The following is an 11,798-nucleotide window of genomic DNA, read 5'->3' on the forward strand; positions in this document are numbered from 1 at the left end:
GTGAACGAATGAATGGATGAATAAAGAGCTTCACTCACCTGGCCTTGTTGCCGGAGTCCATCAGGTCCTGGATGTCATTGTAGGAGGTGACAGCCAGTTTGGACAGGTCCTCCACGTAGGGACCCATCAGTGGATGCTCTCTAACGCGCAGGTGCCCTTTGTTTTTGGGGTTCAGTAGATCCCGCACACGTTCACAGTAGATCTCCATGTAGCTGACCTGTTCACGATATCACAGTTATTGGCATCACATGATGATGAGTTCAAGTACGCGGCACCATACAGGGAAAGTGCGTGACATTTGCGCTTACCTCCACAGAATAAGACATGCTGTTGTTTGTGTTGTCGTTAAACTTAGTGAAAAGATCTTCACACATCTGGAAGAGAGAAAATAACATGATTTTTAGTATATATGTGTATATACATATATATATATATATATATATATATATATATATGAATATATATACACATGTGGACTGTGTTTTCAGTTAGTATGGATGCTTTATGTCTATTATTTTTTCCAAAAACACAATTTTCAAGTATGGATGTAGCCTTCTGAGTCTATACCAGAGGAATGATTCCTTGTTGATCCTTCACGTCCTGCTTCCCCATCATGGTGTAGGATTTGCCAGCACCTGTCTGCCCGTACGCAAAGATGCAGACGTTGTAGCCCTCAAAGGCGTGCAGCAGCATTTCCTCGCCAATGTCTTTGTATACTTGCACCTGAGAGGCAAAATTGATGTCCTCGGGCTGTGGACGCAGATCAATAATAATCAATAATCAATAGCCAGCCTCAAAATGCCTTGTAAATCTGACGCACGCAACACCAACAGATCCAACGTAAAGTAAACATGTTTTTAATGGAGGGGTTCTGGCAGCGCTATATTTGGCAGCACTGCAGGGGTAATGCGGACGTAGTTACCGTGGTGTGGGACCAGTAGGAGTAATCAAAGTTGAAGCTCTTGTTGTCTTTGGCCTGTTTGGGGTTGACGATGGCTGAAAGACGGGGGAAAGAGCACAGGTCAGTGGGAGGGTGAGAGAGCCACTCATGTGAAACCGAACACACTGTCATGGTGTGCTAAAAGCTATGAAATGGTCTCAGTGGCCTTGAATCTCCACACTAATAATTATCACTCGTATTAAGGAGGGTGGGCAGTTTGGAAGATGAATGCAAGTGTCTTTTTTGGTAGAGAGCAATAAGTTAAAAATCACATTAAGTAGAATAGAACACACCCTTGTCTATTTACTATAGGTATATCTTATATGTGGAAATATGAAAGAATAACACTGTCTGATAACCTGCATAGTTCATTTGTAGGTAGTTCATTTCATAGATAGAAACCGAGTGAACACAATTCTCTTAAAACCTCCATGTCATTCACTGGAGCAACATTTTAGCACAACTAAAATACTCCAGTGCCACCAGTGTACCCACACATGAACAACATATAGTGTGTGGTCTTGCTGATGCCAACTAGGAAAATGAAAATGGCTTCCTCTGGTCTCCCAGAGGTCCAGACACCACTTTCTGTGCTAATGCAGTTGTGGTCGATAATAGAGGAAAAGACCCAGGGCTAAGTACACTCTCAGGCAAACACGCGGTTATTTCCTCTCCACGCTGATACTGTTTTTTTTTCAGCTATGAAATATAGGCCAGTGTGGCTGTGACAGGTTTACTGCCTCAGAGCCCATTCTTCACCATGACACAGAAATGAGGTCCAGTTTACTAGACCGGACCTGTTGCGTTCAGGTGCCCTGGAGGACGGTCGTATAGATGCACTTCAGTTTACACACAGTTCTCTTTGGCACTTATAACACATGAGGTTTGCTGCAAACCACGTCAACGAAAAAAATCAATGTCATTAATCAGCTTGAAATGTTAGCCACACGTCTCATTTCCTCTACCGACCCCCGCTACAAATAGTCCTTTACATTATCGTGTCATCATGACATCACACCATCACCGTTAGAAGTATTGATTTAGAACAAAATGGACATTTGACAGTAATCAAAGACGTGGTTTGTGCTCATTATGCGTGTGTCATTGATCTATCTATCTATCTATCTATCTATCTATCTATCTATCTATCTATCTATCTATCTATCTATCTATCTATCTATCTATCTATCTATCTATCTATCTATCTATGTGATAACAGCTAGCTAACTACAAAGCTACCTAGATCTATCTATCTATGTGACAGCAGCTAGCTAACTACAAAGCTACCTAGATCTATCTATCTATCTATCTATCTATCTATCTATCTATCTATCTATCTATCTATCTATCTATCTATCTATCTATCTATCTATCTATCTATCTATCTGATAGCAGCTAGCTAACTACAAAGCTAGCTAGATCTATCTATCTATCTATCTATCTATCTATCTATCTATCTATCTATCTATCTATCTATCTATCTATCTATCTATCTATCTATCTATCTATCTATGTGATAACAGCTAGCTAACTACAAAGCTACCTAGATCTATCTATCTATCTATCTATCTATCTATCTATCTATCTATCTATCTATCTATCTATCTATCTATCTATCTATCTATCTATCTATCTATCTGATAGCAGCTAGCTAACTACAAAGCTAGCTAGATCTATCTATCTATCTATCTATCTATCTATCTATCTATCTATCTATCTATCTATCTATCTATCTATCTATCTATCTATCTAGTAGTATTCAAGGTCAAGACCGAGACTGAACTTGGACTCAAATCCTGATTTTAACTCATAATGTGGACATATCGACAATGTTGATACTGTTATCAGTGTATCTAGAGACAAACGCAGAGAAAGTTCTATATGAACTTCAAGATTTATTTGATGATTTCATGTCTAAAGAAGTGCAAACACAATGTCTACTTCAATGCTAATGCAATAGCATTAGCGCTTTGCAGGAGTTTCAGTTTAGTTGCCTTCTCCGTTTCATGCAGGATGTGCATTATATGCACATCATATGTAAACGGTGGAAAATGATACAGGCAGCAGAGTGATTCTGTGACACAGGGAATCAGCAGAATGATTTCCCTCAGAAACTGCAGCTACATTTAGTCATTTATTTATTTCACTTCCTGACTAAAAGGCTGATCCACAGTTGTTGTTTTATTTTCCTGAGGTCGCATTGTATTACAATTTTTTTTTTAGCATCCGTAAAACAACAATCATCAGCTGTTTTTAAAAGCGAGACACTTATAAATGCTGCAGTATTAATGCTGTAATATGCAGAATAAGTAAGTGGGGGACAGACATTTGGGGCCATTTCCATTTCGAGTTATGTTTGAGCAGGTAAATCATTGATGTCGGAACAAATGCATTGGTAACACTTTAAATTACACTACATATAGTAAGAGTATGTAAATACTTTGTATTAGGGACTCAACATATTGGTTATACCACCTTATATCTACAGTAATCAACAAGAAGAGATTGCCATGTGGCGTTATGTGATTGGTCTTTCTGTTAAATAACGCTGACCTGGTTCAATAAATTGAGCGACAAACCTGAGTTTAAAAAAATAAACATATATCAGTATCTGGGCACCTAGATCGGATTTCCCAGAAGTCAAACCACAGTAGGACATCTTGTCATTGCTGACTCATCTCTGACTGCGCTCTGATTCATACAAGATGAAGCCGACAGCGTCGAGGAGAGAGGTGCTTTCTACTGAGATAAGGTAATTACTTCAGCGAGTCGGTGACTGGCAGTTACCATGACAGAGCCGCTTATTTAAATTGTACTCATTAGCATGTGTGATGTTCTCAGAGGTCACAGCGTGTGTCACCGTCATCTCCACCTGAGGCCACTCTCAGCAATCTTCTCTTTTTATGGTGGAAATACCTTTTAAATTCAGGTCGTGGAGTTCATAAATGATGAAGATGAAACAGCACTTGCTTTTTCTCTCCTGCACCAAATCAAAAGAGCTGGTAAAGAGTGTGGACATATGAGCATGGTGTTAAAGATGTATTGATATATAAAAATAATAATACTTGTTTAATACAAAGGAACAATTGCATACCATGATTACTTATTAACTTGTACTTGTACATTTGCATGTACATGCACATGGGGAATCCGCCTTCAGTTTGTATATCAAGAACAAACTCCAAGAAGAGCGCAGGTCTGCTAAATCTGAAAACGTGAAAATGTTTTTATTGTTTTATTATGCCTTTTATATCTTTAATGCTGCTGCTTACTTTTTTATGGTAAGGCACTTTGAAACGCCTTGTTGTTGAAATGAGCTAGATAAATAAACCCGCCTTGCCTTATAGTGGCATTCATTACATAAATGAGGGTAATATGAAGGTTGTATTTGTCACTAATGGATCACGACGACTGAATCTTTCCGACATCATCAAACTAGTTTAGTCATTGTTTTGACTGAGACCCCTAGTGGAAGAAATGACAAACTGTGTGCTGTACTAAAATTGCGTGCCTTATGTTCACCAGGTGGCTCAGACCTTGAGTCGATCTTCATCTCTGTTATCACAGTCACGATGCCTACATCTCCTTTTGTCTGCTCGACTCTCATCTCTTGCTGCTGCTGCTGCTCCATCATGTTATAAGCATCTGAATATAGCAGGGTTTTATTTGGGGTTTTCATAAATGGAGACCGAGTGATGCTGGTCAGACCGCCACAGACGTCATGGATGACCTACCCCAGTCAAAAGAGGAGGAAATGTGGTTGCGTCAGCAGCAGGGCTGAAAGGGGAGGAGGAGGAGGAGGAGAGCAGAACTCACCGACGGTGGCTGAAGGAGAGCCACCTGGTGCAGATGCTATATTCAGCAGCATTAAGTTCAGGTTGTATGTTCTTTATAGGGTCAGTCTAAATCCATAAAGCATTCACACCAGGGGTCTCCAACCTTTTCAATTCTGAGGATGAACATTTACAAAATGTCGGTGTCCACAACTCACATTTTGCAATAAAACAACAAAAATAGCGTTAATTCACATCCATGTGTGTTTTGTAAGTCTGTATGCATCTGTGAGCACTTATTCACTTGTTCTGCCCACATTGTCACTGTATCACATCACAAGAGTGTTCACCTGTACAGCTGTATGTATGATGCTTTCATTTAGTGACATGACTGGCGATGCATGTAAAACAAAGCTGTTTCCCACGGTGGAGAAAAATAACATCGGGGAACATCGGCACGCTACCCCACTAGCTAGCTGGTGGTAACTAGCCATCAATGAAATCAAGCAGGATATACTATTTCTTCAATTCCACAGAAATACTACGAATAATTCCACTAGTGGAAACCGTACACACTGGTTTGTGAACAGCCATTTTGAGAAAGAAGAAAAATGTGGCCGAGCACGACCTGATTAAGAGCTCATGTCCGCCGCCATTACTTGATGGGGCTAGCTGTCAACACAGCATCCACGCCGTGATACATTCTCAGTTATATCATCTAAATGGGACAATTACTTACAAAATGATCATTATGCTGTGTCGATAAAGATCTGAAACTAGTCACTGAGAACATAAACTCCTCGGGCAAATGTTTACTGATGTTATAAATCAAGTGAGAAGTAAGGTCATTTTCTCCGATACTTACACACAAACCAATGAAGTTGCCCAAGGGGGTTATTTTTCAAGAGAATACAGCTTTCAGGGACTTTTTACATTGGCTTCATTTCCCATCATTTTCATACAGTCTAAAATGTTCACTTTCTGCACAAACACATTTGTTTTTTAGTTTTTGTATCTTATAAATTGACTGTAATATGCAATATATACATATGCAAAATGTGTTTGCTCCTCTGGAATGAGGCTCATTGCTCCTTCAGCTCAGTCCCCTGCATCTTAATTAAGGTCAGGAGGGAGGGAAGATCTCTCCCATAGTGAGATTACTTGCCATTCTCCTGCTTTGTGGGAACTGGGCTATTGACCCACACATGAATGCCAGGGAGTACAAAGCAGAGAGTGAAACACACACACACACACACGCACGCACGCACGCACGCACGCACGCACACATACACACTTTTGTACAGCATTCTTAGTGAGGACACTCCTTGAACACATTCTCGAGCCCCTTACCCAAACCATCACAACCAAATACCTGAACTGAACCCTAAGCTCGACCTAAACCTTGTTCTATTCCTAACCCTAAAACCAAGTATTAACCCATACACAGCTGTGAGGACCAGCTAATTAGTCCTCACGTTCACAAAACTTCCTCACTTCCTGTGGTTCATAAGGTTTTTGGTCCTCACAAAGACGTACACACACCCAAAACCCATTGAACTCTTTTTTCTTTTTCTTCGTCTTCTTGCTCTCGTCCATCCAGACTAGAGAAAGACAAAGGGGCATTGATACCACCGCCTCTGTTCCCCCACCCCACTCAGCCCGTCCAGACAGCAAGACCAATGGGCTCTTTAATGACATCACTCTGCTCACATCCTTCAGTTCACATCCACAGCTATTGACTCAGTCTTTCTTCTCTGCTAAGAGACCAGCAGGCTCACTGGGAAAAGTCCTGCATCCAAAAAGATTGGACTTTTTCAGTATTGTGGCTAAATTCAGTTTAATTGCTATAGTAGGTGCTGTAGACTGGGTTAATTCAATTCAAGCATTGTGTGTCTAATGAAGATACATGAAGATATGACATACATTACATATACATTAAATATCTGCAGCAAGATTCTATCATATTATTTCAGTTATAAGCTTTTAGTGTACATTTACCAGTCTACTTGTAAAATTTAAACTCAGGGTTCAATGACGCATTTATTTATATACACTAACTTCTAGACTCAAAAATAAACGTGTAATATCTGCCATCTGCCAAAGGACTATGGACTAAAATTAGCTTTGTCTGCTAATGCCAACATATTTAATGTTGTGCCATGTACACTAATGTTAATTAATAGGATAATAAACTTGAGATAAATATATAAAGCAGTAGCTGTGCCTTTGCAGTGATGGCCTCTAATCTCTAAAGGAGCTTACTGTTTGAGACCATACAAGCATGTATGTTATAAACATTTTATTGCCGTTTGTATTTATTCATTTTTGACTCATTCTCTGTAGAGAGAATATATCTAATATATTTACTATATTCTTTTATTTTTACACTACAAAAAATTACAAAATTCAAATTAAATTCTGAAAAGGTCAGAATGTGATGTGTCCAAACAAAATACTTCTTTTTATAATCACTTGCAGGTGAAAACCGCAGTTACAATAAATTATTCCTATTAACTATTTCGCTAAATGTCTGGTGGATTTTTGCACTTGAGTGAAATTTGGAGAACTCAAGTTCTTACACTCCTGTATAAACGTGTTTTATACTTCACACTATGTTTGCCGATTCATGATCATTATCATAATATGTACTCAAATTTTGTTATATTGCTATTGAATAAATTATATTGCAACTAGAAAAGCACTTGGAGAGCATAGACCTCCGCCAAGGCAGCTCAGCCCCCCACAAAATAACGTTAAAAATAGTGATAGCGTCTACAGATCACGTCCCATTGCGGACATTTACTGAAGATTTCATCCAAATCCGTCCACGACTTTCCGAGTTATGTTGCTAACAAACAGACAGACAGACAGACAAACTCTGACGAAAACGTATACCCTCCTTGGCGGAGGTCAATAAATAATGTTTTATTGCCCAAGCAGTACCCGTCCAACTTGTCGTATAGTAAAGAAGTAGAAGAAGCAAATGTTTTAGCACACTAAATTCCACTGAAATTCAGATGCTCCTGATGTATCCGGATAATGCGGTTGATTAAAAATATCCAGCTGGCTTTGTGTCACAAGAAAAACATCCACACCAAATCTAATCTGATCTACATTTATACAGCAATGCTAAAAAGATAAATATCATCCAGTGCTCAACAGGAGGAAGCTCAGTCTGTAACCATGAAATGCTCTTGAAGATTCCACCACACCATGAAATCCTCACAGTGACACAGCTTAGAAGAACAAAGATGCTTCCAGTGATTACAGTGTATTGGGAGGATTTGTTCTGGTCACATAATGCAACGAATCACACAGTTAAAATATGACAACCCAAAAAAGAGCCACCCAGCTTGTTGTCTAGTCACCCATGACATGAGGAAAGAGGGGTGAGATGACTAAATTAGGCCAAACAGTAAATATTTCAGGTCGCTTCATCCATTATTAATGAATGGCATTACTTTGCTAGGCAGGCTACGTATCAAGTGTCTTTCCAGTCTCATCCTCACTCTGCACACTGCATAACTTTAGAGATGAGGTTCTCCTCTGGAATACATGTGTTGAAAACCGTGCAGCATAACAAAAATAAAACCAATTCAGTTTAACAAACGTGTGAAATAACTTTAAGAAAAACTATGTTTCCTCCAAATGTTTTCTGTTGTCCGAGTTCAGGGCAGATTTGAACAGAAAGCTTAATTAAAAATAGAGACCCATTTTAAATCGGACTTAATCTCTTGCATAAATAAATGAAAGGCTTTGTCAAAAACTCACAACAGTCACCCACAATTTTTCCACGGGAGTGTCAGGGTTTCCAGTTGGAGGAGAGTCTCCTTGCTCAGGCTCACATGTGAAACTGTGTCTACTACCTTTTCTTCCCATGTACAGTATAACAAGAACACATACAAAGGGTGGACTGGGGGGCATTTCAGTAATAAATCTGGAGGTTGTGCAGAACTTACTGGTGGTGTTTCCAGACATCTGGATGATGCATTTGCTTTCAAATCCCATCTCCCTGGAATTGAAAGGGCGGACTCGCACCGCCACCTTCACAGAAGCCCCTGCCATGGCGCTGTCTTTCCTAGCACCCTCAGGTGCTTTCTTCAGAGCCCCGGGGTAGGACCTGCAGGTCTGTAGGAGGCAGCAGAGAGTGAATACTGATTATTATGATGATTTCCTAGTCGTCTGCGTAGATTCTCACTTATAAAGTCCATTTATCTTATTTATCTCTATCTTAGCAAATTTAACATCAAACTTCTGTGAGCATTTATTCACATTGTAAACACAACTAATTAAATCTGAAAAGCTGCTTCATACTAAAGTTTTGCAATTTATCCATTCACATCCATTCATACAGCGCATCTATGTGCAGCACGTTTCCTATCGCAAGTTTCATACCCATTCACATGCTGCCATCAGGAGCAACATGGCATAAAGTGCTTGCCAAGGACACATCGGCATGTAGAGTAGCATAGCCAGAAATCAAACCCACAACCATTGAAAGATCAACCCATGTTGTACTATATAATGTTAAGTTAAGCTAAATTGTGGTATGCTATATAATTTGCTAATTTATGCTGTTATGCTATGCTGTGATGTCATGCTATGGTTTGCTATGTTATGGTGCTTTTTTGTTAAGCTATGTCATGCGCTTATGTTGTGCTATGTTATGGTATGCTAAATTATGCTACGTCATGTTGTTATATGCAATGTTTTGCTATTGTGTTGTGTTTTGTTATGCTATATCATGATGTTATGTTGTGCTATATTACGGTATGCTAAAATTCGCCATGTCATGTTGTTATGTTACGTTGTTATGCTATGTTTTGCTATATTGTGTTGTGTTTTATTATGCTATGCGATATCATGCCGTTACGTTGTGCTATGCTATGTTTTGCAGTGTTGTGTTATTTTACTTTATGATGTGCAATGTTGGGATATCAGGTCATGTCATGCTGTCATATTTATACTATGCTATGCTATGTTTTGCAATGTTATGTTATAAAAAAAAAGGAAGACCTGACTATTACAGTGGACATGATCGGCACAGCAGAGGATGACTTTGCTACGTGGCTGCTCCATGATAAGACCATGCGTGGTCAGCTACAGCCCAGAGATGTAGATAATAAAGCTGTCGCAGAGCAGTGACAAAAGAAGTGCAGCAGCTACAGCCAGACGTCAGACTCTTCCCCTGGATGACAAAAGCAATGAAACTAGCCACAAATCCACCTGGCTCCATTCAGCTACTCGGTTTCATGAACAACCCGTTTCCCGTCACTGTCTCCTAAAAGACTGAACGTGGCCATTAAATCACTGTGCGATTTTAGTGTGTGTGTGGAAGCTTTGTGGGTGTATCAGGAGCAACCATGACTCATCGGCCACATAGATCGCATTACAGTCATTTAATGTTTTTATCAATAACTCACATTAACAGTGAGGAATATGATACAATTAGCTTTTTACAGCACACCCCTCAAGTCAAACTGCAAATATTACAGCAGTATAAACCTACAATATAAGCAATAATAGAACACCAAGAGGAGAATTTGTCTACTGTCTCCATAAACTTTATAAAATATAATTTTAAACTCACCAGGATTGCCCCTCAGATTATTTACTTTGTCATGTATGAGACAGATTTTTTTTTTAAATCCAGCTTTGTTCATCTTTTAATTGTATGGCAATAAATTTAGTACATTTTGTCTTATTCATAATTATGATAGAAATGTTTTTGGGATCACGTTTGATGATTTTGTATTTTTAACCATTTCTCGTAAATGTCTCCCTTCATCATCTCATCGTCATCCTCATCATCAGAGGGCGTTGGTGGATTTGTTGCTGTGTCACTGTGTTTCCTGGTTTAACCTCCACATCTGTCTCCTGAGCAGATTCATGTGCGACTTTAATGCAACAGTGACACTATATTACAAGGGAGAGAAAAAACACACAACACAATGTGCATTCATGCTATAAACCACCCCATTAATCAGTTATGAATTTTTTTTAAACAACACACACACACAAACTAAATATATAATGCTGAAATCCATGTTGAAGATGATGATGAAGATGAAAATCCACATGCTCAAATCCTGTTGTTTGAGAGTGGATTTAGGAGGCATGGTTTTGAAATAATTCTTCAACACTTGTCTGAAATGTTTAATCTCTTATTCTTTTATTCATTCATTTATTTGTCTTCATTTTGGGTCAAAATCCATGGCTATAATCTGCTCAACCAATCAGCTGATGATGCAGCTTTGTTGGGGCGGCCACCATTTTCCCAGTGACAAAGCCAGTCTAATGTCATTTAGCAACACACTACTGCGTAATTCAGCCACGAAGACACGTTTATGTACTTTTATATGTATTAGTACATGTATAAAAACACATCTACATAGGTTGCATCAGTTAAACCTTTTAAAATGCCAAATAACCACAGGTCAACAATGGCTTTAAGGCCTAAAATATTAGTTTCAGGCTAAAAGTGATCATTCACAGCTGTGAAACATTGTGTATGACGTCATTTCGAAAGCTAACATACATGATATTATGTTCGGCTAAAGCTACACGGTCCATGCCCTACACTGTGACAATGCAATTAATAATTCGTCTTATGCAAATACGTAACCAAAATACCACCTATACAATGACACGACGGTGTATAAAGTGTGTTTTTTAGCGTCGTTATTCATTAAAACTTTACATTTTCCCCGACACTGACAGCGTCTTCAATGGCCGCGCCCAGTGCCCATGTCCTCCCAGGAGGGTTGACACCAAGTAAATATACAACACCGTGTCGCTAAAAAACGACAATGACATTGAGAGACAATGGAAGGTAAAGGTACTGTACCTCTGAAGAGACAATTCACCGCGAGCTGCCGTGACTCTGTGTCGCTCCTTCGGCGTTTTATTTATTTATTTATCCAGCTCCGGAGACACCTTCCTCCTCCACCTCCTCCTCCAGCAGCAGCAGCAGCAGCAGCAGGTCTGATGGAGTGCTCTCTCAGCCTCTCCTCTCCATGTAACCGGGCAGGGCTGAGGTTACAAACATCCAGGCAGCCCCACCCTCCACTGTCCAGCCGTTTGAC

The 11,798-nt window shown here is 39.5% G+C and overlaps 1 protein-coding gene across 1 annotated transcript in view; it reads right to left on the reverse strand.

The window, feature by feature from the left end:
- Positions 1 to 11,615, reverse strand: part of kif1aa (kinesin family member 1Aa) — a gene marked incomplete at its 3' end in the record, with an annotated part of 44,439 nt that extends 32,824 nt beyond the window's left edge. Inside the window, exons 1-6 of the mRNA XM_083888697.1 lie at positions 11,561 to 11,615; positions 8,673 to 8,841; positions 923 to 996; positions 568 to 750; positions 309 to 374; positions 39 to 217 (exon numbers count right to left, since the gene is read on the reverse strand). Coding sequence (XP_083744823.1) covers positions 39 to 217; positions 309 to 374; positions 568 to 750; positions 923 to 996; positions 8,673 to 8,778 — 608 coding nt within the window. The 5' untranslated portion in view covers positions 8,779 to 8,841; positions 11,561 to 11,615. The remainder of the gene's footprint in view (positions 1 to 38; positions 218 to 308; positions 375 to 567; positions 751 to 922; positions 997 to 8,672; positions 8,842 to 11,560) is intronic.
- Between the last annotated feature and the right edge of the window lie 183 nt (positions 11,616 to 11,798).

The sequence above is a fragment of the Microchirus variegatus genome, assembly GCF_963457635.1.
Source record: "Microchirus variegatus genome assembly, chromosome: 4".
Classification (NCBI taxonomy): domain Eukaryota; kingdom Metazoa; phylum Chordata; class Actinopteri; order Pleuronectiformes; family Soleidae; genus Microchirus; species Microchirus variegatus.